At 39.6% G+C, this 27249-nt stretch overlaps 1 protein-coding gene across 2 annotated transcripts; it reads right to left on the bottom strand.

The window, feature by feature from the left end:
* Positions 1 to 600: 600 nt before the first annotated feature.
* mest (mesoderm specific transcript) lies at positions 601 to 27245 on the bottom strand. Of its 2 annotated transcripts, none has more exons than XM_059987056.1 (12): positions 27096 to 27244; positions 26290 to 26444; positions 20525 to 20604; positions 19130 to 19207; positions 18322 to 18458; positions 17056 to 17114; positions 16918 to 16958; positions 15365 to 15435; positions 14422 to 14523; positions 6839 to 6915; positions 5506 to 5569; positions 601 to 2961 (listed from the first exon to the last, which is right to left on the bottom strand). In XM_059987056.1, exons 1-12 carry the CDS (start codon positions 27242 to 27244, stop codon positions 2844 to 2846), a joined length of 1131 nt encoding a protein of 376 aa, XP_059843039.1. In that variant the 3' UTR covers positions 601 to 2843. The 2 variants fall into 2 exon arrangements, 1 of the variants encoding a protein (XP_059843039.1); XR_009515303.1 differs by having other exon boundaries at positions 2876 to 2961; positions 6870 to 6915; positions 27096 to 27245.
* Positions 27246 to 27249: the final 4 nt, after the last annotated feature.

The raw sequence follows: 27249 nt of genomic DNA, 5'->3' as shown, positions 1-27249 counted from the left end.
TCAGTCTGAAAAATGACTGTCTTCTTTATCGACAGTGTAACCCTATTGTTACTCTGTTCCACTCAAAAGGCCATCGCTCAAGTTATAATCTTTATCCTGAGATCTGTGACCTCCAAACACCTCATATAGGTTACAAATGTACCTGGACTCCTTTACTCATGTTGGTTGGAGTCATTATTCATCCTCAACATGCTAACATCAGGATGTTTTTTTGGCTGCTTTTGCCACAAGTTGCTAAGAGAATAGGAGAGAAGAGTTGAGCTACTTTACCTTGGACCAACAGGAGCTGACATGTTGGGTAAGGGCATTTTCTTATATTGGAGGCATTCGTTGACTGGCTTTCAGATGACAGGCTGTAACCTTAAGAGATCTCTGTACCTTCTTACGCCAAGGATACACCTCCTGTGGATACAGTTCTTCAACCTGGTCAGGTTTGGGCTCCTTGACAGGATGCTTGCATATCCCTCACTATTTTGCAGCATCTGTTCTACAAAGATGGTACTTTAAACCACTGGGTTTAACAACTCCCACTGTTCAATGGGGAGGAAGTATCAATTATTTTCACTACTTTGACGAACATAATCCATAGTCTCAAAGCAATCAAAGTTCAAAGTATATTTATTATCAAAGAATGTATTATACAACCTTGAGCTCAAAGTAAAACATCAGATTTTAATCAAATTGTGAAATCTTTGTGAGAAATGGACTGATTTCAGATAGACAGGAACCTCAAAAGGTATTTGGGTGGAATCCCGTGTCAGCAACATTTGAAATAGACATTGTAGTTAAGAAAGAAAACAGGTAGAAGAATGTGGATAATATTAAAATAACAAATATTCACAATTTGTGCATAAATGTGGTGGGGGTACAGCAGCATTCTGAGAGAAATATCAGTCCTTCAAAGTTGCACCTTGATGGGGATTATAAGCAGTGTTATGTTGCTTTATTTGAAAGTTATAATAACCCAACTCACTTTGTGATATTTACAATTTTACAGTTTGTTAAACATTAAGGAACAAAATCAGCCATATAGTTTAAAGAACATTTTGTGAAACTTTACACATTGAAATAAATATAATTTTTCCACTTGTTTATTCATTACTTGAACAAACTTTCTGCAGTCTCAGTTTCATTATACTTTAAATGAATACTCGTAAAACTCCAATATTCCACTATCAATTAGAAATCTCAATGGTTTGCCATTGAGCTCTCCAGATGCTGATTTATGTGATCCCATACTCCCTTTAAACTCACTGTGGTCCTGATTCCTAGTAGTCTAGAAAATATGCTGGTCTGTCACCAATAAGTATGCTGGATTAATGGTGATTTAAAGCTACAGATGCACAATGTTCATATTGGACATCTGAATTCCAGCTGGTCAATGGAAGAAATTCATCTGCAAATGTAGATAGTGTAGCTAAATACAGTATAGTATTGACAAATCATTGCTCCACAATATTCTTTTGACAAATGGGAAGTGAAATTTCACTAATGTACAACAAAGTTAACTGGGAAAATTAACTAGCAATGAATAGAACTCAAAATGTATACCATCCTGCCACATGCATACCAAAAGAGCTTTGAAAACACGAATGTGCAAATGGACCTTTTACTTCCATTACTTTATCAATATTACTCCCACAGTGTGAAAGGGTTCTCCACTAATCTCTTCCCTTTAACCTATCTGGAATGTTTTTTATATACACCATCATTTGTCTTCAATCAACTTTAACTTCATGTTGAAAATTGAGTGACATGAACGTAACATCATCAAATTAGGCATTAGAAACTATAATTAGACATTGTAAATTGAGCAGTAGCTTAAAAACAGAGACTGTTCTCCTGGCATTAAGTTTTTATACATTCATGTGCTCCACTGACTGTTATTCTCAAATAGTAAAGTAGTTCACATAACCATATAACAATTACAGCACAGAAACAGGCCATCTCGGCCCTTCTAGTCCGTGCCAAACGCTTGCTCTCACCTGGTCCCACCAACCTGCACTCAGCCCATAACCCTCCATTCCTTTCCTGTCCATATACCTATCCAATTTTTTTTTAAATGACTAAATTGAACCTGTTTCTACCAGGTTCTGGTAGAGTTCGTCCTGAATGTTTTTTTACTGGTTATTATTAGCGGTTATCTTAATCCTCTACATTTACTATCAAATTCTTCAGAATTTGAGAAATTACAAGAAATTATTATCACCTGAAAGGCCCCAAAATCTCTTATTTATACACATTCTATTTGTTTGTTTTGGAAACATTTGCCCCGTGAATCATCTGTTTGGGGGGGGGGGGGGGTGTGCGAGTGACTTACAATTGGTCAAAAGTGCCAGTAAGTAGACCTTACCAGCAAGAGATTCCCATGCTGAACTGCCACACCCTCAAGCACTGAAATGTTCATCCCTGTAACTCAGGAAGCTAAATCCTGAAGCAGAAGACATGCTGCAAAATTAATTGTCGCTCAACAAGAATTTGAAAGACAAATAGTTTATACTTCAAGCAAGAAAGTGCCACCTAAATACTAACTTTATCTGCTGTGTGCTTCCACACTTTATAGAGAAATCCCTTCACTGCTAAATACCAGCATATATAATTCACCACTGATTCACAATCTTTTCATTTAAATTCATCCAACAGACTTCCACCTGTTTGCCGGTGGCAACTGCAAAATAACCTTTAAGCAAAGCAGAAAGTAATAGTATTATTGTTATTTGCAAAGTATATTAATTTAAAATATCTATAATCTTATTGGCCTATTATTTGGTACCACAATTCCCATATTGCAGAAGAAGCTGGTGATCATTCATTGGTCAAGTTCCAGTGTTGTAACTAGAAGTTCAGAAGGAGTTGATGAAGTTTGTGTAAGCTTGTTTGAAGCCCACAGGGTCCTCAAGCTGAGGGTAATGGCTGATATGGTCATCGAGGATTGACACTGTTGATTTTGGTACCAATTTCCTGAAAGAAAAATAATTATGCAGAGTGGACATTCTTTCTTAGCCAAATGCCAATTTTATCCATATGTTGGGAAAAAAAAACAATCACTTGGTATGTTAACCATAGCCCCAAGAGTATTTTAGTGAATGGTGTTGATGGAGCCATTTGACATGTACAATTATTTACTGTCCTCTCCTGCCTCGCTACAATGGTACAAATCAATATTATCATTTATGTTCTGAAATGCACCACATTCAATAGGTGGTTTTGATGGGCCTGAGTACCAGTAGGTGTTACGTTGTTAACAGGTTATCTATGACTGCTTGTCAATTTCCAAGGCAATTCTCTTAAATGGTCTTCAGTAATTAAACTGTCAGCCTATGTTCTTCAGAGATAATAATTCTGATTATTGCAGGGAAGATGCATGTAAACCAGTATTTTGTTCCAACTCTGGTTCTCATTTGAATTTAACATTATTATGGGAGTTTGTTCATATGTATGAGATAACTATAAATCAAGGAGAATCTGTACAAAGTATTAAAGACATTTTCAAATTGTGTTAACCTCACTTCATTACTACTTAAGACCACAACACCAGCTACCCCACTTTGCTATTAATATTAGTTTAGCAGTTTAGCATCAAAGTTCCACATAAAAAGTTAATTTCCCTGTGTCTGAGTGTGTGTGAGTACACTAACTGATCATTCTCGATCTTCAGAAGTGAAGAAGTTTTTAATCTCAGGCCAGTATACACTATGAGCTCCGAATCCAAAAAGTTATACACAGTCTCTCAGAATCTACACTGACAAACGTTCATCACAATCATCGCATATTCGCCTAATATTCAATCAGTGACAGACTCTGTTGACTAATGGAATGATTATCACTAATTTTTGCCATTAACTACTAATCCAAGTTTACCGGCCACAGTAAGAAAATCTTGTATTGGATAGTGACTTTCCCAATGCCATAATTTACAGCCAATTAAAAAAAATTTTAAGTAGAAATTGTGGCAGCAAGATAGGGAATAGCAAAATCACCGTGATTGATCTGTCAATTTTAGTGCCAATGGATGAGCAATAGATAAATTTTTAAAAGAATCATACTTCCTGCATGGATAGTTTACATTCAGAGGCAGGCAGAAACCAGTTTATGATTTCAGCCAATACTTCACTGAATCAATCTAGGTTAACTACTCAGTTTTCTGGTGGAACTTCAATCAGGAAGTTTTTGTGGGGAGTTGTGGGGGGGTGGTCACCATTATAAACCCATCATCTGAATATCCAGTTAGGTAGAGATACACATTGGATTGTCCCTCCTACAAGTATTTTAGCTATTACGTTTGTAGTAGTGAGAAAAAAGTAAATTGAAAGCTTGAGTAAACTGACAGATTTACAAACACTGCAACAAAAGTACAAATTGTAGCCTTCAGAGTAATTATTGTTTTCTGCTTCATTTGTCCCTTAAAGTGATAAACAGGAATTTGTTGTTTTAATTTATTCACTTAAATCTGCTACCCCCTAGCCCCAAAACACATGCTTTCCAATTAAGGGCTTTACTTTCCAAACAAAATCAAAAGTGAGTTTTATACATATTACTGTCCCTCAGTACTCATTAATGGAAGTTTTCTCTTCCACTTTGAATTTGCTTTTCACTACTTTCCACTTGTAAGCTTTCAATCTTAAGATTCAAAATCTGCCTGAACAGGATATAGGGAATGTGCATTAGACTGGGATACAACTGAGTGATTCATTTGGGACACATTTCTTGGAAAGAATGTGTTCCTACTGTTTTGCAATATCTTGTGACTTCATTTCCGGTCTTAGTTTAGCAATCACCGAGTTAGCTCCTGCTTAGCCAACATATTGATTAACCAGCACCAGTCAAATTTACCCTGAATAGAGACAATTGGCTCCTATTTTCTCACTAGGAGAATAGGAGGCAAATAGCTAAATTATTTTAAAGTAATAATCCAGTCACTTACTTATAGAATTTAATACGTATTTCAGTAAAGGTTCTGTTACCAGTTCCATTTTGTAAAGGCTTAATATATTTCCTTTTTATTTACAGAATTAGACTTTTTGCTTTTCTGTAACCAATATGACACCAGTTCATCTTTAATCAGATGTGAATTTACTGTTCTGTGTATTCTATGGAACAGTGCACTTATAAAGTTTATTTGGAACTTTTTTTATTCCAGGGTTTGTCTCCAATCACTAGCAAAGATCAGTTCAGATAGTAAAAGCCATTTTATGTATTTTATTGTGTTTTTCACAATATTTCCATCATCAAGTCCTCTCATACATTAGCCCTTAGAAATTGCCAACCACCTCATTTCACTGTCCCTGCACAGAAAAAAAATCGACTTTTGTAACCTTCCTGCTGAATTTCAAATTTGATTAGACTTATTGTATGCCCTCTCAATTTTATAGCTTATTTAAAATCATAGAACACAATTACCCCAAGTCAAAGGTCCAGACAATTCCAGAGTGCTCCTATCATTTAAGTCATTTAACTGTTTTTAATACAGACTTAAGAATACATGAGAAGAAAACCATGACTTACCGATAAAGATTCAGAAATTCAGGGTGAGGGTTCACAGAATCCATCGGTCCATAGATTAAATGTACTGTGATAAAAGAACATGAAACACCAGCAAACCTCCGGTTACATTCACAAAATACCCAATTTGTTTAGTTCAGACTACAAGTAAATGAAACTAGCCAACTACTGGAATAATGGGACTCAATAAAATGCATTGGTATTTTAAACACAAATTTCTACAGTCCATAGCCAAGGACTGGAGGCCCCAAGGTGGCCTGTTCTGGGATTGGAGGCCTGTCTATATGTCAGGGGTTGGTTGGTAAAAGGGCTCGTTTTGCTCCTTATCTTACATTTTGGTCCATTGCTGCTGCTTGTGTTGTTCTGTTGAATATTATGGCAAGGCAATGTTGGTGCTGGAATGTGTGACGACACTTGTGGGCTGCCCCCAGCTCATCCTTGGGAAGACTAGTTGATAGTGCAAAATGACACATTTTAATGTACATGTGATAAGTAAATAAATCGCGATATGAAAAGGCACGTTTTAGGGACTCTGCAACTTTCATCCAAAGAGAGGGAGGGCATTGGAGAGTAATTTAAAGCAGGAAAATGAATGATTTTCTCATCATTCCTTAACTCAGGTTGCTGAAGACAAATACTAACTCAGGTTTGCCAATTTTAAACTGGCAACTGTAATTTTCTCAAGGAGATGAACAGCATAGCACAACCTTCTAAAAGTTAGTTACTGCAGAGCAAGGCCAATGGGCCTACCGATATCAATTAGAGAAAACATCTGTGGGCAGGGGCATTGTTTTTGTTTGAATTGACTGAAATATTAAATTTTATTTTAAAAGTTTAATATTGAATATTTTTGAGGACTTCAACATTAGAAGCATTCATTCACTGACAACTCATAAATCCAGGAACAAATCTTAATCAGCTTGCAAAGCATTTTTGAAAGTAGAGCTGTCAATTTCAGCGCAATAATCCCCAACAAAAGCACAATGATAATAACTGGATAATCTATTTTAGTGATAGTTCAAGGGTACATATTGGCCATGACCCAGGAGGTAAAATTTCCTCTTCAAAGTAGCACCAGGAGTTTTATGTCTACCTGAGAGCTTATTTGCATTATAACATTTTGGCTGTAAGGCCACTCCTGTCTCATCCAACTGCTCCATCATTGCTAGTCTGTCAGTTAGTCTAGATGTTTAACCTTAATTCTCTGGAGTGAGCAGTAAACACCCAACAGAACAGATGGAGTTACAGACTAATAGTGCATGATTATTTGTAAACATCTCTCACATGTATTAGAATAGTTTCTCCATTAAGATAAAGCCGACATTGTTCAACATACATGGAACAGAGGCAGAAATCAAGGCTCCTACCCATCGATCTCTGTACTTCCATCTTTGATTGACGAACTGCAAAATACTGAAAAAAACATTAAGTGATGGAATGTTATGCCCGCAGTTTTAAGAGCTAGGACAAATTGACTTAGAAACATACTATTAAATGAAAATCAAAGTACTCATAGCACATTTCTGCACTTCATCATCATGAGCATATCATGGGAGAAATAGTTGCTGTTTAGAACCCCTACTTGCTTCTTATACAGTTTAACATTCCTCACTGACTCTACATTCATATACACTCAGTGTTCTCTTTATTAGCTATACCTGTACAGCTGCTCACTGAAGCAAATATCTAGTCAGCCAATCAAGTGGCAGCAGCTCAATGTGTACAAGTATACAGACATTGTCAAGTTCAGTTATTATTCAGCATGGAGAAGAAATGTGACCCAAGTGACTGACTGGAATGCTCGTTGGTGCCAGACGAATTGTTTGAATATCTCAGAAACTGCTGATCTCCTGTGATTTTCATGCAGAGGTCTCTAGAGTTTACAGAGAATTGTGCAAGAAACAAAAAAAAAAATTCAGTGAGCAGCAGTTCTCTGGGTAAAAATGTCTTGTTACTGAGAAAGGTCAGAGGAGAATGGCCAGACAGGAAGGTGACAGTAGCTCAAATAACCGCTCATTTCAACAGTGGAGTGCAGAACAGCATCTCTGAACTCCAACACGTCAAACCTTGAAGAGGATGGGTTACAGTGGCAGATCCACTCCTGTACCTAATAAAGTGACCACTGAGTGTATTTCCATCCAGAAGATCCTCTGTATCTTCTGGCCAAGATCTCCAACCACGCTCTCCTCCTTCAGTGTCATCAAGTGGACATGGCCACAATCATCATGAGGAAACGTTGGAGATGGATTGGGCACTTGAGAAAAGAAGACAACTCCATCATCAAGACAACACTTCACTGGGTCCCTGATGAGTGAAGAAAACATGGGAGACCAAAGACAACTTGGCACCATACCATAGAAGCAGAAACGAGGACCCTGAACCACAATAGGCAAGAGGGCCAAGGACAGACAGAGATGGAAGGCCTTCATTACTGACCTAAACACCAGCACCGTATCAGACAGTAACATAAGTGAGTGTATTTCACCTTACTCCAGCTTATATGATCCCATTATAAAATTCAATCAGCATTAGCAAATAACAGCTGGGCCAGAGTGCCATTACACTTTCCCCATTTGTGTGTGGAAAATATACTGACCAATATTTATACATTCTCCATTTTCAAGACTTACAGCAATTGACAGAAGTAGGGTAGAGGATTCTTTAATAAGAAGTCCAATTTTAAAATAAGCTAACAATAAATCAGTTGACTGTGGAATATTCTTCCCACATTTTTCCCTTCAAAGTCCAGGGTGATAAAAGGTCAAATTACTCATCACACCAATTGTTTTTGAATTTTATACTTTTAAATTTATTTAGAGATATAGCGAGGAAGAGGCTCTTCCAACTCACCATGTTGCACCACCTAACAACCAGCCAATTTAACCCTAGCTTATTCCTCGAAAAACTTACAATGACCCAAGCTGTAATAGCATTTTGATGACCACTATGCTACTGTAGGGCCCTTCTGTTAACATTTTTGCTTGACAATCACCTGCTTTAAACTACACTCACCCGCTTATCCTGGGGAAATGGAATTCATAACACATATGAATCTCAATCTCCAATCATCTTCTTAAAGGTTAACAATGGGTATTTATCTCCTCTGTGTCCTCAGTCAAATGTATTGGCAAGTTTATTTAGTTAGCCTATTCGTAAACATTTCTTGCACTTAAAATGAATTTTCCATTACTTTGAGCCAATGTGAATAAAAACCAATCAGAAAACTTTACGAAGGGTCTCGGCCCGAAATGTCAACAGCACTTCTCCTTATAGATGCTGCCTGGCCTGCTGTGTTCCACCAGCATTTTGTGTGCATTGTTCAGAAAACTTTATGCTGAAGTATGATTTAATAAGGAAAATTTAAATAAAAAATGCAATAAAAACCACTAAAGATAATACAGCTCAGCACGTCAGAGGTAGCATAAAATATGCTTTATTGGGAACTCTACCAACTTAACTAACCCTAATGAAAGGTTTTACACCAACTTGCACCTTCTTTGAAGTTAAGTCAATACTGTACAGTTTTGACTAGAGATGTCCCTTAGTATATTTTCAAGGTCCTATTAACAAGCATGTTTACTGACAGCACTGGATTATCTGTACTTACCCCAATAACCCTTAATCCAATTCCATTCAGATATTCAGCTCTGCAAGTTTCAGAGGCATCAATCTACATTACCTGCTGCAACTTCCCAGTTGCACAGTTCTAAGGAGGAAAATTAAAGGCTTTTGGACAAGATACGAGGAAGAAAACCTCATCTAAGTGATCTCATGCTCAGCTCCAATGTCAGATGTAAACCAGCTGGGAGAACATAAATGGCTCTTTATACATAACAGCACATTCTATTTTAGTTACTCTGGTATTCAGCAAGATTTTTTTGAAGGCTTTCAGTTCTGTTGCATGGATTTGTGTTCTTTCCATTGGATGCAATTTCTGGCCATTTTTATATTTTCCTTGACCAGAAAATAAGGCTTTAGAAGGACCAGGAAGAATGGAATATGCACAAAGAAAACAGGGCCTCATAAAAGGCAAGGCCTGTATGAAAGCTACCTACGTATGGTACTCCTCCAAAGGAGTTAAACTAAAGTGAAGAGATACAGAATCCCGTTCCTGGATTGAAGGAACGTATTACAAGACTAATAATCTCCTGTACAGGATCAGAGAAAAACTTTCTACTTGATGAGTGATGCTTTCCTCACTTGATATCTCCCACTTGCTTTTTATCAACACTTCTTGTGATAGTCTCTCATTGGAATTCTGACTAAACTGCAAAATAACTAATGGATAAACTCCCATGTTAAAACTAAAATTTAACTCATTTCTATTCTAACTCCTTCTCTGTAATTTTAAAACCATGGCACTACATGCATTCTACCCAATCACTCAATTTCTTTGAACCTAGTTCAGACTTAGAGCATGGAACCTCTGTGTCAAGTTTAGAAAAATGAGATGTGATCTCATGTCAACGTGCAACAGTCTTAAGGGGCTAACCAAGGCAGCTGCACAGTTGATGGGGTATATAAAGCCAGGAGACAAACTCTTAAAAAAAATTTGACCATTCAGGACAGGACTGACAAGGTGTTTCTTCATGCAGTGAGAGATAAATGTTTGAAATTCTCTGCCCTGTTGGGCCGTGGAAGCTCGGTTGCTGAATATATTTACAGATGTATATATTTGTTATTATCTTACTGAATGATGGTACAGGCACACGGTGCTCTTTGTCCTCCATTTCAAACACTTACAGGTCTATAGGCCCATTTGCCTCCCCCATTCTCTGCCTGTGTTGCATGGTGCTGTGAAGGGAACCTGCAGTGAATCCCGGTCCTTCACGGGCACTCCCCCAACAACAAGTTGCCCACAGTCCAATGTGGAGAGGCTGAGGGCCAGGGGAAGTGGTACAGCTGTTCACTTGGCATATGGTGTTCAGTTTGGTCTCTTCATTATAGCTTTAGAGAAGGCGCATAGGAGAGTTACCAGGATGCTGCGTAGATTAGGGAGCATGTCTTATGAGGATAGGGTGAGCAAACTAGGGCTTTTCTCTTTGGAACTAGGAGGATGAGAGGCACTGTTCCCTCTAAGCTGTGTGGATGCGTGGCCACACAGTAACTAAAATGCCCCCAAGCACACAGCCTCTGTTGCCACACAGCTGGAATTGGACAGAGCTAGAAAAAAATTACAAAACATCTAAGATTTTCTTTATTGTGTTCCATTATACCCTTATACCATTATACCCATTATAGATAAATGTGATTTGTTCAATTTTCATTCTAAATATTCATAATATTCATATTACAAAAACCTTTAAAGAGTCACACAGGTTTTCGGCCATGTAAAAATTTCCTGCTCAGAGTCTGTGCAGCTGTAAAAAAAAATAGAGGGAACATTGATGAAAGGTGACTTGATAAAGGTGTACAAGAGGCATAGAGTGGAATGCCAGCATCTTTTTCCCAGGGCAAAAATGGCTAATAGGAGTAAGCACTGTTTTAACTTCAAAGTGATAAGGTGTTTGGAGGAAAGTATCTTTGTGGGGTGGAGTAATGTCAAAGGTAGATTTTTTTTTAATGCAGAGTGGTAGGGACATGGAATGCACTGTCAGGAGTGATAGAAGCAAATACATTAGGGGCATTTCAGAAACTCCTCTGTAGGCACATGGATGAAAGAAAATGGAAGACTATGTGGGAGGGAAGGGTTGGATCGATCCTAGAGTAGGTTAAAGAGTCAGCACAATGTTGTGGGCCAAATGGCCTGTACTGTTCTACGTTCAGCATTTAGATGCAGGGCTGTGGGCTGGCTGACAGTCAGTGAAAACCATTGCGAGAATTGGCAGTACCTACTCCTCAATTCTGATGTTGTTATGCGATAGAAACTGCTGGCTTTCCCCTTCAGTTGAGTTTCTCATTTCAGGAACATCTCAGGTAACAGCTTCCTTTTTACCTAACAGGAGGTAACACGATAGATCATAAGACCCAGACAGTCTGTCTACACATCAGAATCAGGTTTAATATCATTGGCAAACTATGGAATTTGTTATTTTATGGCATGGAGAAGGTTCTGCCTGTACTCCACGATACACCTGCCACAACCCCCACACTCCTTGCATCTCAGCAATGAGAGGATGAACTACTCTCTCCAGCCTGCCCAACACCATTCCTCACATAGTCTCTCCACACTGAGCCAAGGACAACTTATTGCTAGAAACAATTATTTGTACCACAAGCAGCACTTATCAGTAACTCACCTCTCTCCATATAATGGTATAATAAACTCTTTTAGCACAGATTCTATAAGTGTTCTCACTCCTGGCATACTCGGTGTTAAATTAGCTAATCTGAGGCAATCCAGAACTCCACACTGACTGTAAGTGTTAGGAGACTTTACAAGCACATGCGTTAGAAGTAAATTTCATGCCTCCATTCAGTAAGATCCCGGCTAATCAGTTTATAAATTTAACCATGCACTTAGTCTACTCCATTAACCTTGTTCATTTAAATCAAATCTACCTCTGCCTTAAATCATTTAAAAATTCTTCATTAGCCATTGTTTGAAGAAGAGAGCTCCAAAGACACTCTACCATCAGAAAGAACTCTGCCTTATCTGTGTCTCAATGAGCAGCCCCTTATTTTTATGCAGTGACCCTTTGTTCTAGAATCTCAGGGGTTTCCAGCCTTTTTTATGCTATAGACCAACACCATTAAGCAAGCAATCTGTGAAACCTAGGTTGGGAACCCCTGTGATTTTCCCACAAGAGGAAACATCCTCTCCAAAGTTAACCTATCAAGAACCTTTAGTATATTTTCACCAAATTTCCATTTAACAAAACTTTGTTTGACCATTTTTAATTTTACTGAAGTGCTGCAAATAATGTACTTAATGATAACTTCTGGCATTTTCCTTATGATAGCCACTAAGCTAAGTGGCCTGAAGTTTCTTTCTTTCTGTCTCTGTCTCAGTTTCTAAGCTAAGGAAATACATTTTCTATTTTCCATTCTAATGGAACCTCTCCCAAACCTAGAGAATTTGTGAATAATTAAATTTTAGTATTCAACCCTCTTAGTGGCTATTTTCTTTAAAAGGGCAGCCAGATGAAGTCCACCAGGCTAAAAGGACTGATCAACTATAGCTCTAACCCTGCTCAATTCTACTTCCCCTGTAATAGCAATTTTCAAATCTTTCCATATTCATTTATAGATCCATTTCTGGGTTGGTACATTTATATTCTGTCTGTGCCAATGGTGCAATGGCATCCACACACGAACCTCAGAACAAGGGGTCCCAGGTTTGAATCTGGCTGGTTCCTTGCAGGAGTTCCACACGTGCTGGGTTGAGCGTCGCGCTAGCAACTCTGCCTCATAAAATAGACAAACACAAAGGAAACAGCAAGGTTGCTGCCTGATGTGCCTATGTTGTGGGGAGGCGCATTTATATTCTATTGTGAAGCCTAATGCAGAACACTTGTTTAATGCATCTGCCATCTCTTGGCTTTCTATTAATTGCCCAGACTCATCTTCTATAGGACCTATGCCTAGTTCCATTTTTAAATGTCCACATTGAAACCCTACTGTTTTCTACAGCACTGTTTTTCCTCTCTTAGCTAACCATAGACATAGGGCATCCCCTTTAAAGGTTCCTTTCTCATTAGAACTTATCCATTCTGTGTACTTTGAGAGATCCCCTTAAATGTTGCTGTTGTATCACCACTGCCTGTTCCCTGAAGGTAATATGCCAATTCAATGTGATGGGCATCTTCTGAAGCCCATCACCCCTACTGGGGCTATGGCCACTGACAGTCCTCTGACCTAGGCCAGTCTTTCAAGTCGTCCCCAGATGTAGCCCATCTTAAGATCCTTCCTCAGTGATGAGGTGTTTGGAGCTCTGGGTTTTTATTAATTGGGGTTGCTGGCCCCATGCCCAACCCTCCTCCTTTTACAGTTGTTTGGAACCGCCCATGGCGAGTTATTCCCTTTAGTGAAGTGTTCTATTGCCATTTAGGACTATAACAGTAATTTTAGACTCATTCCTCTCTCCCTCAAACTGGAAATTCAGTATTATGATCGCTGCTACCCCAAGGCTCCTTCACTAGGGAGTCATTAATTAATCTTATCTCGTTCCACATTACTATATCTTCCTCTCTGGTTGATTCCAGAAGACAGCATACTGTTTTAAGAAACTATCCCAATAGAATATTCTATGCAATCCTCAACTAGGCAAAGCTTGAAATCTGATTTTTCCAATCTACATACACAGACTTCAATGAATATTAATTATTACAAGAGGGAGTGAGGGAGGGAGGTACAAAGATAAAGTCAAGGTATAAAGGCAATAAGTTATTTAAGACCATTAGACACAAGAGCAGAGAATTAGATCATTTGGCCCATCGAGTCTGCTCCACCATTCCATCATGGCTGATTTATTATCCCTCTGAAACCCATTCTCCTGCCTTCTCCCCAGAACCTTTGACACCTTTACTAATCAAGAACCTATCAATCTCTGCTTTCAATATACCCATTGACTTGTCCGTGGCAATGAATTCCACAGATTCACCACCCTCCGGCTAAAGATATAAACAAAACACCAATTAAGAACCAAAGAATGCTTGACTGAATTATCCTCTAGATCATGGATACATTTGTTACAATGACTATCAGACGAAACAGATAGGCTCTATAACTGCAGCAACTAATACAGCTTCACACATCCCATAAAAATCTATGTTTGCCATGCGCTATTTGACTAGCTACCCAGCAGTGTCATGACTTTGAGATGGTGGAAGTGCTATTCTGGATGTCAGAAAACATTACGTTTTGACAAAAATCCTTGAATAGTCTATAGCTTTAAAGTCTTCTCATCCAGTAACAGTGTAATACATTGCTTTTGGCTGTAAGCATAACAAGTTGAATAGAACTAGGTGCTTGACTCACCTGTCCATTACTAGATTCCCATCATTGATCCGAACAGCAGTCCACATGTCCCAGTACTCTGCAGTTGTTGGCTGTGTGTGAGGTCCAAACACTGCGCTGATCCTAAAATGGTTCATAAGAAAAATCCCATCAAGATATTTCACCAAAGTCCAAAATTTCATGACTGATAAATATAAAAACAGGTGCCAGTAAAGTGGCCTTGCAGTAAGTGTTTGCTGTTCTTTTTCTCAGTGGTCTTTTCTGAGGACTTCTGAGAATTAATTAACTTACATTTCATGCCAAAAGCCAGTATGGGTCTTAAAACCAAACCTTCCAACAAGGAACGAATTGAGCTAGACAGCAGTATTCCATTTTTATTCACTAATTTTAGTGAAAATATTGACAATGAATATAATGCAGGTTAATCTGAATTGATCTACAATGACTTTCGTGCTTAAAACTAATAAAATAAAACAAAACAGAACTACCACATGGAGGTTGTGAGAAGTGTTTATTCAGCATTCAACACACATGTGAAAGCATTTCAGATTGTTCAAGTCAGCATTGTTTAACTTGTGCAGGGAGATGAAACTGGTATGCTGTTGTTCATGGATTGGGAAAATTGAACAGACATCCCACTAAATTGTTGCTCAGAGTCTACTGGATATAATTCAGATCCTCCTAGATCCACACGATTACAGACTCCTATCAGATTCCGACAGGGAAGAATCCCACCAGATTCTTTCTTTACCATCCCTTGACCTTTCCCACCCAACTAACTTCACCTATCGCCTTCCAACTAGACACTTTTCCCTCTCCCTATTTTTTTTTTATTCCAGCATTTTCCCTCTTCCTTCTCTGTCCTGAAGTCCCCAAACCTCGACTGTTTACTCTTCCATAGATGCTGCTTGGCCTGTTGGGTTCCTCCAGCATTTTGTGTATGTTGCTCTGGTTACAGACTTACCCTTTTGAGAAAAAATAGTAGTTCATAAGTCTGGTGAAGATTGGTGAAAAGCAACCACTGTTTTTGAGTAACTGTTATAAAGAAAATTAAGAAAATAATGTAGAAAAGCATTGTCAATTTTTAAGAACGTACACCAGTTTTTATGTGCTACCATGCACAACAGACCACATTTATAATAAGCATTTCATCCATTAACCTCACTTTTTTAAAAATCATAACATTACTACATTTGTGCATCAATAGCTACTGTTCTACATTTCTGACATTTTAAAATTTTAATATCACAAGCAATTTTAGTTACAGTAACACTGTCCTCACATGGTTCTCCATGGTATGGAATCCTAAAATTTCATGACTCAGAGAGAAAAATATGCTCACCTCCTGCTAAAAGGGGTAATACATTATTCTGAAATTATATGCTCTTGTTCTAGATATCTTAACAAAGGGAGATATCCTCTCAACATCTTGCACACTTCAATAAGATCATCTGACAGTGTTCTACACTGCAACCTGCTCATGGCATAGTTGTTAGCACAACACTTTACAATTCCAGTGACCAGGTTCAATTCCCACAACTGCCTGTGAGGAGTTTGTATGCGCTCATTGTGAGTTGCCTCCGGGTGCTCTGGGTTCCTCCCACAGTCCAAAGACATACTGGTTGATGGGTTAATTGGTCATTGTAAGTTGTTCTGTGATTAGGCTGGGGTTAAATCAGGGATTACTGGAAGGATGGCTCAAAGGGCCAGAAGGTCCTATTCCGTGCTATATCTCAATAAATAAATAGATTCTTTTTACTTCTGTCCCTTCACCCCAGTCATCATCCTGATGAATCTTTTCTCCACTAGAAATGTAGATGCCAAACTGTACAAAAAGAGTCAAATGCAGTCTCACCAACATCCTGTAAAGGCACAGCAGAACTCCCCTACTTTCATACTCCAAATCTCTTGTAATTAAAGTCAACATTCTACAAGCATTACTAATTATGTATGGTACCTGCCAATCAACCTTTTGTTTGCAACCATTGAGATTATATTAGCTGTCAGACATTTCAACCTATCCCCACAATTTCTCTGCTGGGCTCACTGTATGAGTTTGCCAGGGCAAGAGGAAAGAAGTGGAGCCCTCTTTGCCAGCATCCATAGAAAACAGTGATTGATGGAAAAAGTGCTATCTCCGTTCAAGCTATACACTAGCTACTCTTGATTTGATCCATTTAGAATAATATATCACCATTTCACAATCTGGATTTGCCAAGCATTTCAAGGCTGATAGTACTTCTCACTCATTGCTCCCCAATTCTGGTTTCACTGTCTATTCTTCTGGTGCTGCCTACAGGACTCTCCACCTAATTGCACAGAATTTATGACCAGAAAGAAGCTATTCAGCACAAGACACAAACTTATCATCCAACATCTTCCACTCAGTCTAGTTCTTCTTGCCCTTTCAACATATTTCCCTTTCTGCCCATGCTCCCCTTGACATTCTGTTTACTCTGCACCCTATGGTTCTGTACACTTTTAATGCATTGCATTTTTTAAAAACATGGAGAATACCTTTTGCAGAAATCGTGGGTGGTTTGTCTCTGGAAAAATTCCTGTGAAGAATGGGGTAAGCTATTAGCCACAAGAATTGACATTATTTTTCAAAACCATATAAATCATTAAAATCAATTAAGAAAAATAGTTTAATACCTCCATTTGATAAACACAGGCTGTTAATAATCAGATGTCCAGGATTACCACGTTCAGACCTAACACAAAGGAGATGTAATGCTCAAACACTGTAACTGAGAAACTTCCAACAGGGATTATATCACACACGATAAGTATTGGCTCCATAGCAGGTGCTCACCTCAGACAGGGTGATTTAGCCACTGTAATTGACTAACAGCACAGAAATCCATTCAGATGGAAGGTGTTGAATTCTACTCAATATTTGCTGGTGATTGTGCCTAGCATTACAAATCTTGGATTTTATCAGCTGGATTCAGCCAAAGATTGCCCCAGAGCAAAGGTAGAAATCACACAACGTCTCACTCCTGATCATAACTCAAGAAGACTTGTTGATGGGTTCAAATTGAACTCAGAGCACTTGGACAGAATGCCCAATAAAACAATGCACTGTATGGAAGGTTGGCTGCTGTCACTCATGAGTGAGGGCCCATTGGTCAGAGTTGACCACAGATATTGCACCCTAGCTATCTATATGCATGACCCTGGGTAGTATGATATGGAGAACAAGCCATTGCCCATGTATCAGGCTCCCTCTCTCCATGCATCTGATGAATCTAAAGGAATGGCATAGACCGATACACACACTCAGTGGCCACTTTATTAGCTATACTTGTTTGTTAATGCTAATACCTAATCAGCCCATCATGCGGCAGCAACTCAATGCATAAAACTATGCAGACATGGTCAAGAGGTTCAACTACTGTTCAGACCAAACATGAGAATGGGGAAGAAATGTGATCCAAGTGACTTTGGCTGTGGAATGATTGTTGGTTTGAGGATCTCAGAAACTGCTGATTCTCTGGGATTTTCATGCACAAGTCTCTAGAATTTACAGAGAATGGAGTGAAAAACAAAAAAAAAAAAATCCACTAAGAAGCAGTTCTATGGGTGAAAATGCCTTATTAATGAGAGAGGTCAAAAGAGAAAGGCCAGACTGGTTCAAGCTGACAGGAAGGAAACAGTAAATCAAATAACTATGCGTTACAAAAGTGGTGTGCAGAATGTCATCTCTGAACACACGTCAAACCTAGAAATGGATGGACTACAGCAGCAGAAGACCGCAACACTCCTGTACCTAATGAAGTGGCCACTGAGTGTATATGAAATTTAATTTAAAGAACTCAAAATGCAATGTTTCAATGTAATTTTTTTTTTAAATACAGTATTTTTGCTGAGTTAGGATTATGCCTGTGTCCAAATGTCAATGATCTTTTAAATGATAACCTGTAGAGCAGCTCCAATGCAACAGTGTCTCCATAATCATGAGCCAGGATATTGACCTTCTGCTGAGCTAGGCCCAGTTCCGCCATTAGCCCCTGCACGATATCTGCCTGCTCAAAGATGGAGTATCTGTGCAGCCTCTAGACAAGAAGAAATGCATCTTGGTGTCAGTTCACTTCGCCAATACTAAGCATCTCCAACCATTTCCTAAAATACATAAGAATATATGTGATAACATAAGTACTTTATGGCAAGAACTTAATCGCAGGATTCTGCAAAGAGTGGTGCGGACAGCCCAGTGCACATGTGGTTGTGAACTTCCCATGATTCAGGACATTTACAAGGACAGGTGTGTAAAAGGGGCCCGAAGGATCATTAGGGACCCAAGTCACCCCAACCACAATCTATTCCAGCTGCTACCATCCGGGAAATGGTACCGCAGCATAAAAGCCAGGACCAACAGGCTCCGGGACAGCTTCTTCCACCAGGCCATCAGACTGATTAACTCACGCTGATTTGAGTGTATTTCTATGTTACATTGACTGTTCTATTTATTACAAATTACTATGATTGCACATTTAGATGGAGATGTAACAAAGATTTTTACGCCATGTATGTAAAGGAGGCAAGAAATAAAGTCAATTCAATTTGATATCTCCCAAGCAACTATTTTTCTTAACACAAGTGTCACCACGGAGCAACTATTCTATGCCAATAGAAAACAGAAATATCAGAGAAAGGATTCCACAACTTCAGCAAAGGAATTGGTTGTTTGATACTAGACATTGCAACTCAGGAACCACATACTCACAGGTTTATCGCTGAATCCAAAGCCAAGAAAATCTACTGCGATAACACGATTAAACCTCAATGTCAAGCCTTCCCAGATCTAAAATTAAAAGAATGCCATAATCCCCTCAGTGCTCTCAATTATTCCACAAAATGCTTAGACCATTGAGCAATATAGTTCAGCTACTAACGGGAAACTCATTCATTTAAAGGAGGTCCCTTTGAATATATTCCAGCTTACTTCAAATTTAATTTTTGAATAAAAGGTAAATTGGTTTACAGTAAGGGCAGTCCCTGGGTTATGAACAAGTTCCATTCCTTAGTTCGTCTTTAAGTCGGATTTGTACGCAAGTCAGAACCAGTATTATTTAGTGTCAGTTAGTCAAACATTTGTCTTAGCATATAGTATATATTTTACCTTTATTTGCATATAAAACACTTAAGAAATGTATGTATTTCAATAATTAAGCCACTGCGTTGTTTAGAAATAATTGTACCTTTCATTGGGGCAGGGCCTTTCACATGCTCCATTATTCTCACTTTATCCTTTACTTGTATCCTTCAAAGTTGTTCCAATCATTTACCGACTGTAGCCTAAAGCTTTTCCAATGACTGATGGTGTTTCACCTCTTTCCAATTGCTTTATTATTTCCATTTTATTTTCAATCACGATTGTTTTCCATCAACGGAACAGAAAACTGTGGATTTTATGTTCTATCGCTGAGCAGCAGTGAACCGTCTGATTGGCCTGTCAGAGTTCTCTTTAGGAACTAGTTGACCTGATCAGCATTTCTGATCTGTCTATTGTTCATGATTGCACTTAACAAAAAAAATACAGCAGAAGCCGCGGGCAGCGTGTCTTGTGCCGCTCCGGGTCCTAAAGTCCACCCACACTGAGACAGGTTAAATGGGACAAGTGGGGGCAGTGCTGACTGGAAAAGGGTAATCAGGGTGAATCTCGCTAAAAAATATTTAAGCCAAATACAAAGTTATACACTCAACACAGTGTTAACGGCAACAACTTAAAATGGCGGACAGCGTTCTGCTCCCTCCGTTCGTAAGTACGAGTTGTCCATGAGTCGGACATTCAGAACTCAGGGACTGCCTGTAATAGTCACTGTGAAGGAATGATCCTGGCCAACTTTAGCACATATTGGTAGATACTTGTACAATGACGAACCAGGGGGCTGCTACCATTATAATAATGACAGTTGCGAGATTCATAGATCAAAACTCGGACTTTAGATAGCAGTTCCCTTCACCAACAGTTGAATTCAACTGAATTCTCTCCCTGAGAGAGTGCAATCTCTCATTGAAAACATGTCCCCTCTCTTCAATTCCCATTTTTCTTCCCACAATAAACTCAAAGAGAAAAAATCCTTACACAAATTGTATCAGCTTCCTAAGCTGCTCCTACCTTGTGCCAATCATAGCTTGATGTTGGGAAGCCATGCAAAAGTATCACTGTGTCAGAGCTACCAAAAGCACCTATGGAATCTGAAATATAGCATAAAAATACCACATTAAGACAGTTTCAAAGGGTGTTTGATAATCCTGCAGTTAAGTTCAATACAAGCAACTCCAAGGATTGGTGGTCTGGGCCAAAGAGGGGCAGCACAGTAACACAGCAATTAGCCTAATGCTTTCCAGCACCAGTGACCCAAATCCAATTCCTACTGCTGTCTGTAAGGAGATTATACATTCTCTCCGTGACCGTGTCGGATTCCTCCGGGTACTCGAGTTGCCTCCCACATTCTAAAGACATGTTAGGATTACTCAGTTGTGGTCTTGCTCTGTTGATGCCAGAAGAGTGGCAAAACTTGCAGTCTATAAGGTTAACTGGTCATTACAAGTTGTCCCATGATTAGGCTAGGCATAAATCTGGGGCTGTGGGATTTTTGGTCACGTGGATCGAAGGGCTGCAAGGGCATATTCCATGCTGTATCTCTAATAAATAAAAATAATTGTATTAGCATAACCCTCAGATGCCATGAAATGTTTTTAAAATACAGGTATTTGGATTAAAACAGCATTTCTCTCCATGCAGATCACCAGCCTTTGCTACTGAGTGAGTAATTGCCAAACTGGTGACCCAGCTCACCTTTAAGGATAACTCAGCCTTGGAAACTAGGACTGACTGCTAAGCTTTATTAACCCGATTAGATGATGATCATAATTATGGCTCTAAAAACACTTTTTTGGGACTATATTAATCAGTCTCAGGTTTATCATCACAGACATAGGTCATGAAACTTGTTTTTCAGCAACAGTAAGTACATTCCAATACAATAAAAAATTACTACAAGTTACAATGTTGTTTATCCTTTATATGGCAGAGTTTTTTCCTTCACACTTTTAATGCTTCAAATAAAGTGTGCCCAGGAGGGGCAGATGAAAATCATTTGGGAGCTGAGGTTAGATCAGTCTTTGTCTGGTATCCTGTCCACAGCCATTCCAACATGGGTGGTCCTGAGTTGGCATTGCCTGATGCAAGCAAGCCTCCACACGATGTCAACATGTTGATCCAGGTCATTGAGGATAAGTTACAAGAAGAAATATAAACAAATAAATAAGTAGCACAAAAAAATGTGAGGTGGTGTTCATGGTCCAATCAGAAATTTGATGATGAAGTGGAAGAAGCTGTTTCTAAAATGTTGTGTATCCTTAAAACTCTCACCATCCAGGACATGCCCTCTTTTCTATTCCCCATACACCAGTCCAATACAAATGAAGAAAAGTAGTAATTCTTATAGCAGTCCCTGATGAATTCCACTATGCATTTACCTCCGGCCAAAACAATAACTTGTCACAACTGTTAATGTTTCTTAGCTTGGCCATGCCCTTTTATTCCATAGTCTTCAGACGTGAGGATGATTTAGCTAAGCTAGCCCCATTTGCCCACTTGTTTTTCAAGTTATCCTTATCAAGTACTTTTAGGAAGTCTGTATACAAAGGTATACCTCACTCACTCGTTATTTTATCAAAAAACTTCCATCATGTTCGTTCAATTTGCCAAATCATGGCTGCTTTCCCTCATCAATCCACAATTCAGTAAATGACTGCTAAGTCACCTTCACCCTCACTGATCAACTGGTATTTATTGGCTTTATCCTTAAAAACTCATTTGAACAAGGGCACAACATATGCTATAAGGAGGTTGGGTTGTTTCTTCCAGAGCGTCAAAGGCTGAGGAGCAACCTGATCAAAGTCTACAGAGTGACACAGTGACACACCAGGGAAACAGCCCTCTCACCCTACTGGTCCATGTCAACCAGGATGGCCATCTAAGCTAGCCCACACTTGACTCATATCCCTCAAGATATAGATAGGATAGATGGTCAGCGTTCTCCCCACACCAACTCCACCCCCGCCACCACAGGTGTCAATACTAAGAGAGAAGGAAAGTTTAAATGTGGATGCTTCTTTTACACATTGAATACACTGCCAGGGGAAATGGTGGAAGCAGATACGATGCAATGGAAGAGGCATTTAGACAGACACGTGATGAGCAACAGAACACAGGAATATAGACCATGCGCAGGCAGACGTACAGTTTACACTGGCATCATGGTTATGTTGGAGCCTGATGCTTTTATGGTCCAAAGGTTCTTTGGAAGTCAAAAATGAGGCATAAAACTTGTTGCTTGTGATCAATTTATTAAGCGTTACAAGATCAAAGAAGGCAAAGTAAGAAGAATCATGACAAGAGAGAACAAAGAGAAAGGCAAACAAAGGGAAGAACGGGGAAAAGAGCAGAGGAAGAGAGCAAGACAAAGCTGGTGTGGTCTTACACAAGGCAAATGCCATTGAAATTACAACAGATAACAGTTAACCAATCAAATAGCTTGACTCAAGCAATGTGACACACACCAATGAAACCAAGAAGTTTCTAGAAAAATACAGAGGCAATTGTAAGCACAGAAAAACTCACTGAGCAATTGTGTGAAAATAGGTAATTATATAAAAATACAAACAAGCAGCAATAAAAATAACAAGTCTACAGCCCAATCCAACAGTTGGCAAAAACATCATAGACATTAGGCAACAGACAATAGACAATAGGTGCAGAAGTAGACCATTCAGCCCTTTGAGCCTGCACCGCCATTCTGAGATCACGACTGATCATCTACTATCAATACCCAGTTCCTGCCTTGTCCCCATATCCCTTGATTCCCCTATCCATAAGATACCTACCTAGTTCCTTCTTGAAAGCATCCAGAGAATTGGCCTCCACTGCCTTCTGAGGCAGTGCATTCCACACCCCCACAACTCTCTGGGAGAAGTAGTTTTCCTTAACTCTGTCCTAAATGACCAACCCTTTATTCTCAAACCATGCCCTCTGGTACTGGACTCTCCCAGCATCTGGAATATATTTCCTGCCTCTATCTTGTCCAATCCCTTAATAATCTTATATGTTGCAATCAGATCCCCTCTCAATCTCCTTAATTCCAGCATGTACAAGCCCAGTCTCTCCAACCTCTCTGCGTAAGACAGTCCGGACATCCCAGGAATTAACCTCATGAATCTACGCTGCACTTCCTCTACAGCCAGGATATCCTTCCTTAACCCTGGAGACCAAAACTGTACACAATACTCCAGGTGTGGTCTCACCAGGGCCCTGTACAAATGCAAAAGGATTTCCTTGCTCTTGTACTCAATTCCCTTTGTAATAAAGGCCAACATTCCATTAGCCTTCTTCACTGCCTGCTGCACTTGCTCATTCACCTTCAGTGACTGATGAACAAGGACTCCTAGATCTCTTTGTATTTCTCCCTTACCTAACTCTACACCGTTCAGATAATAATCTGCCTTCCTGTTCTTACTCCCAAAGTGGATAACCTCACACTTATTCACATTAAACGTCATCTGCCAAGTATCTGCCCACTCACTCAGCCTATCCAAGTCACCCTGAATTCTCCTAACATCCTCATCACATGTCACACTGCCACCCAGCTTAGTATCATCAGCAAACATGCTGATGTTATTCTCAACGCCTTCATCTAAATCGTTGATGTAAATCATAAACAGCTGTGGTCCCAATACCGAGCCGTGGCACACCACTAGTCACCACCTGCCATTCCGAGAAACACCCATTCACCGTTACTTTTATCTGCCAACCAGTTTTCTATCCATGTCAATATCTTCCCCCCAATGCCATGAGCTCTGATTTTACCCACCAATCTCCTATGTGGGACCTTATCAAATGCCTTCTGAAAATCGTGGTACACTACATCCACTGGATCTCCCCTGTCTAACTTCCTGGTTACATCCTCGAAAAATTCCAATAGATTAGTCAAGCATGACTTGCCCTTGGTAAATCCATGCTGGCTCAGTCCAATCCTTTCACTGATATCTAGATATGCCACTATTTCATCTTTAATAATGGACTCTAGCATCTTCCACACTACTGATGTTAGGCTGACAGAACGATAGTTCTCTGTTTTCTCCCTCCCTCCTTTCTTAAAAAGTGGGAGAACATTAGCCATTCTCCAATCCTCAGGAACTGATCCTGAATCTAAGGAACATTGGAAAATGATTACCAATGCATCCGCAATTTCCAGGGCCACCTCCTTTAGTACCCTAGGATGCAGACCATCTGGACCTGGGGATTTGTCAGCCTTCAGTCCCATCAGTCTGCTCATCACTGTTTCCTTCCTAATGTCAATTTGTTTCATTTCCTCTGTTCCTCTGTTCCTATGCCCTTGGCCCATCCATACTTCTGGGAGATTGCTTGTGTCTTCCCTAGTGAAGACAGATCTAAAGTACTTATTAAATTCTTCTGCCATTTCTCTGTTTCCCATAACAATTTCACCCAATTCATTCTTCAAGGGCCCAACATTGTTCTTAACTATCTTCTTTCTCTTCACATACCTAAAAAAGCTTTTGCTATCCTCCTTTATATTCCTGGCTAGCTTGCATTCATACCTCATTTTTTCTCCCCCTATTGCCTTTTTAGTTAAGTTCTGTTGTTCCTTAAAAATTTCCCAATCATCTGTCCTCCCACTCACCTTAGCTCTGTCATATTTCCTTTTTTTTAATGCTATGCAATCTTTGACTTCCTTTGTCAACCACTGTGGCCCCTTTCCCCCCTTTGAATCCTTCCTTCTCCGGGGGATGAACTGATTTTGCACCTTGTGCATTATTCCCAAGAATACCTGCCGTTGCTGTTCCACTGTCTTTTCTGCTAGGATATCCATTCAGTTAACTTTGGCCAGCTCCTCCCTCATGGCTCCATAGTTTCCCCTGTTCAACTGCAACAATGACACCTCCGATCTGCCCTTATCCTTCTCAAACTGCAGATAAAAACTTATCATGTTATGGTCACTACCTCCTAATGGCTCCTTTACTTCAAGATCGCTTATCAAATCCTGTTCATTACACAAGACTAAATCCAGAATAACCTTGTCCCTGGTCGGCTCTCATACAAGCTGTTCCAAGAATGCATCCCTTAGGCACTCTACAAACTCCCTATCCTGGGGTCCAGCACCAACCTGATTCTCCCAGTTCACCTGCATGTTGAAATCCCCCATAACTACTGCGACATTACCTTTGCCACATGCCAACGTTAACTCCCTATTCAACTTGCACCCAATATCCATGCTACTGTTTGGTGGCCTGTTCCATCTTCTATATGCAATCAGACAGTCCTCTGGAAACATGATTGGATCTATAACCGAGGGATTGAACATGACAAAGCATACAGCAAGGGAAGTAATTTGGGTAACAAAAACAGAGAATACCTAAGCATGTTGTCAAAAACCTTCGATATGTGACAATGCTGCAGCAACAAATTACATAGACGGTTATGGGCTGAGTGCGGGTCAGTGGGACTAGGTGAGAGTAAGCGTTCAGCACAGACTAGAAGGGCCGAGATGGCCTGTTTCCGTGCTGTAATTGTTAAATGGTTAAATCAATAAAACAACACTTCAGGTCAAGACCCTGCAGATGCCTCACATGCTGCTTGCGTCTTTGCTGCAGTTTAACTGGTTTCTTGTACCTCCTTCCCCATACAGATGGAGGATCTTCAATCTTAAACATCTCTTCCCAGTGATGTCTGACCTGCTGCATATTTCCATTATTTTATTATCTTTTTAATTTTTTTTGTTTTTTAAAATTTTCTCTAAATCAGGAATATTTTTGTCCTGCGACTGAATGACCCAGATGATACAATATCAAACTCACCTCTGTAAAATATGCGGTGGTCTTTGAAGGTGAAGAATGCTCCACCAGCCCGCCATGAATAAAGGGATGGTGAGAGAATAGGAGGAGGAAGGTGAAGGTAGACAGCTATTAGAGGAGCAGCAAGAAGTGCAACTTGGATCCACCACTCTTTCATCCTTAAAAAGAGAAGAGAAATAGCTACATAAGGATTCTTCAAACGAAACTGTCCTCCACTTCAGGATTTTTTTTTAATGGAACTGACCTACAAACTAGATAAACGTACGTTGGAGAACTCCTCAACAATGTGATTAAACTGCAAGCATCTTGGTCAGCTGCATAAATCTCCTGCCCTCTGTAGGCAAAGTTGTCCAATGTTACCGGCACATTATGACTAAACTTTTAAGTGCTGGTCAAAGGGGTGAAACTTCTAATGTTTGAAGTTAAACACAAAAGGAGACTCGGTTATTACGCTTCATAACTCAATAGCTTTGCGTCCCTGATTGTTGTATTCACTTACCTCAATACTTGCTTAATCTGTCAGCCTTTGTACTAATAATGTGATCATTTTATTCCAATTTAAATGCCCTTGTTGAAAAGTCCGCTGCTTAGTAAAATATAACTTGTAACATAATCTTTAACAAAATGTAAACAAATGTATTCTCCCAAATCTGAATGGACTTAGGTCTCAGCCAGATCTATGTAAGTAATTGGGAACTGTTTTTTTCTCTATTTTAGAACCTGGAAGTGTTGCAAAGTTTAGTTCCTGGTGGTATAGGGATGAGACATCTGCCGGTAAAGGTGCAGGTAGAATACTGGACGCTGCTTACCTGCACTCGGGTGAGTCCTCATACTCAAGGGCCGCCGCACCTGAAAACTCTTTCGCCTCCGGTCCGGTCCGGTCGGGTCCGGGTCCGGGTCCGGATCGGGCAGTGTCGCCGCTCCACTGACCTGACCCCGCCTCCTCCCCCAGCCCCATGCAGG

This window comes from Hypanus sabinus, chromosome 13 (assembly GCF_030144855.1).
Source record: "Hypanus sabinus isolate sHypSab1 chromosome 13, sHypSab1.hap1, whole genome shotgun sequence".
NCBI classification, from domain to species: domain Eukaryota; kingdom Metazoa; phylum Chordata; class Chondrichthyes; order Myliobatiformes; family Dasyatidae; genus Hypanus; species Hypanus sabinus.
This window is presented reverse-complemented; position numbering and strand designations above follow the sequence as displayed.

Bases quoted from the DNA above. Each gene is read 5' to 3' on its own strand.
- mest (XM_059987056.1), bottom strand. From the start codon at position 27,244: ATGGGGCTGGGGGAGGAGGCGGGGTCAGGTCAGTGGAGCGGCGACACT. The intron at 19,208-20,524 runs GTAGGAGCAGCT...TTTTAATTTTAG, and splicing joins CAAGCTATGATTGGCACAAG to ATCTGGGAAGGCTTGACATT. The intron at 17,115-18,321 runs GTTATCATTTAA...CCTTTGTGTTAG, and splicing joins GCATTGGAGCTGCTCTACAG to GTCTGAACGTGGTAATCCTG.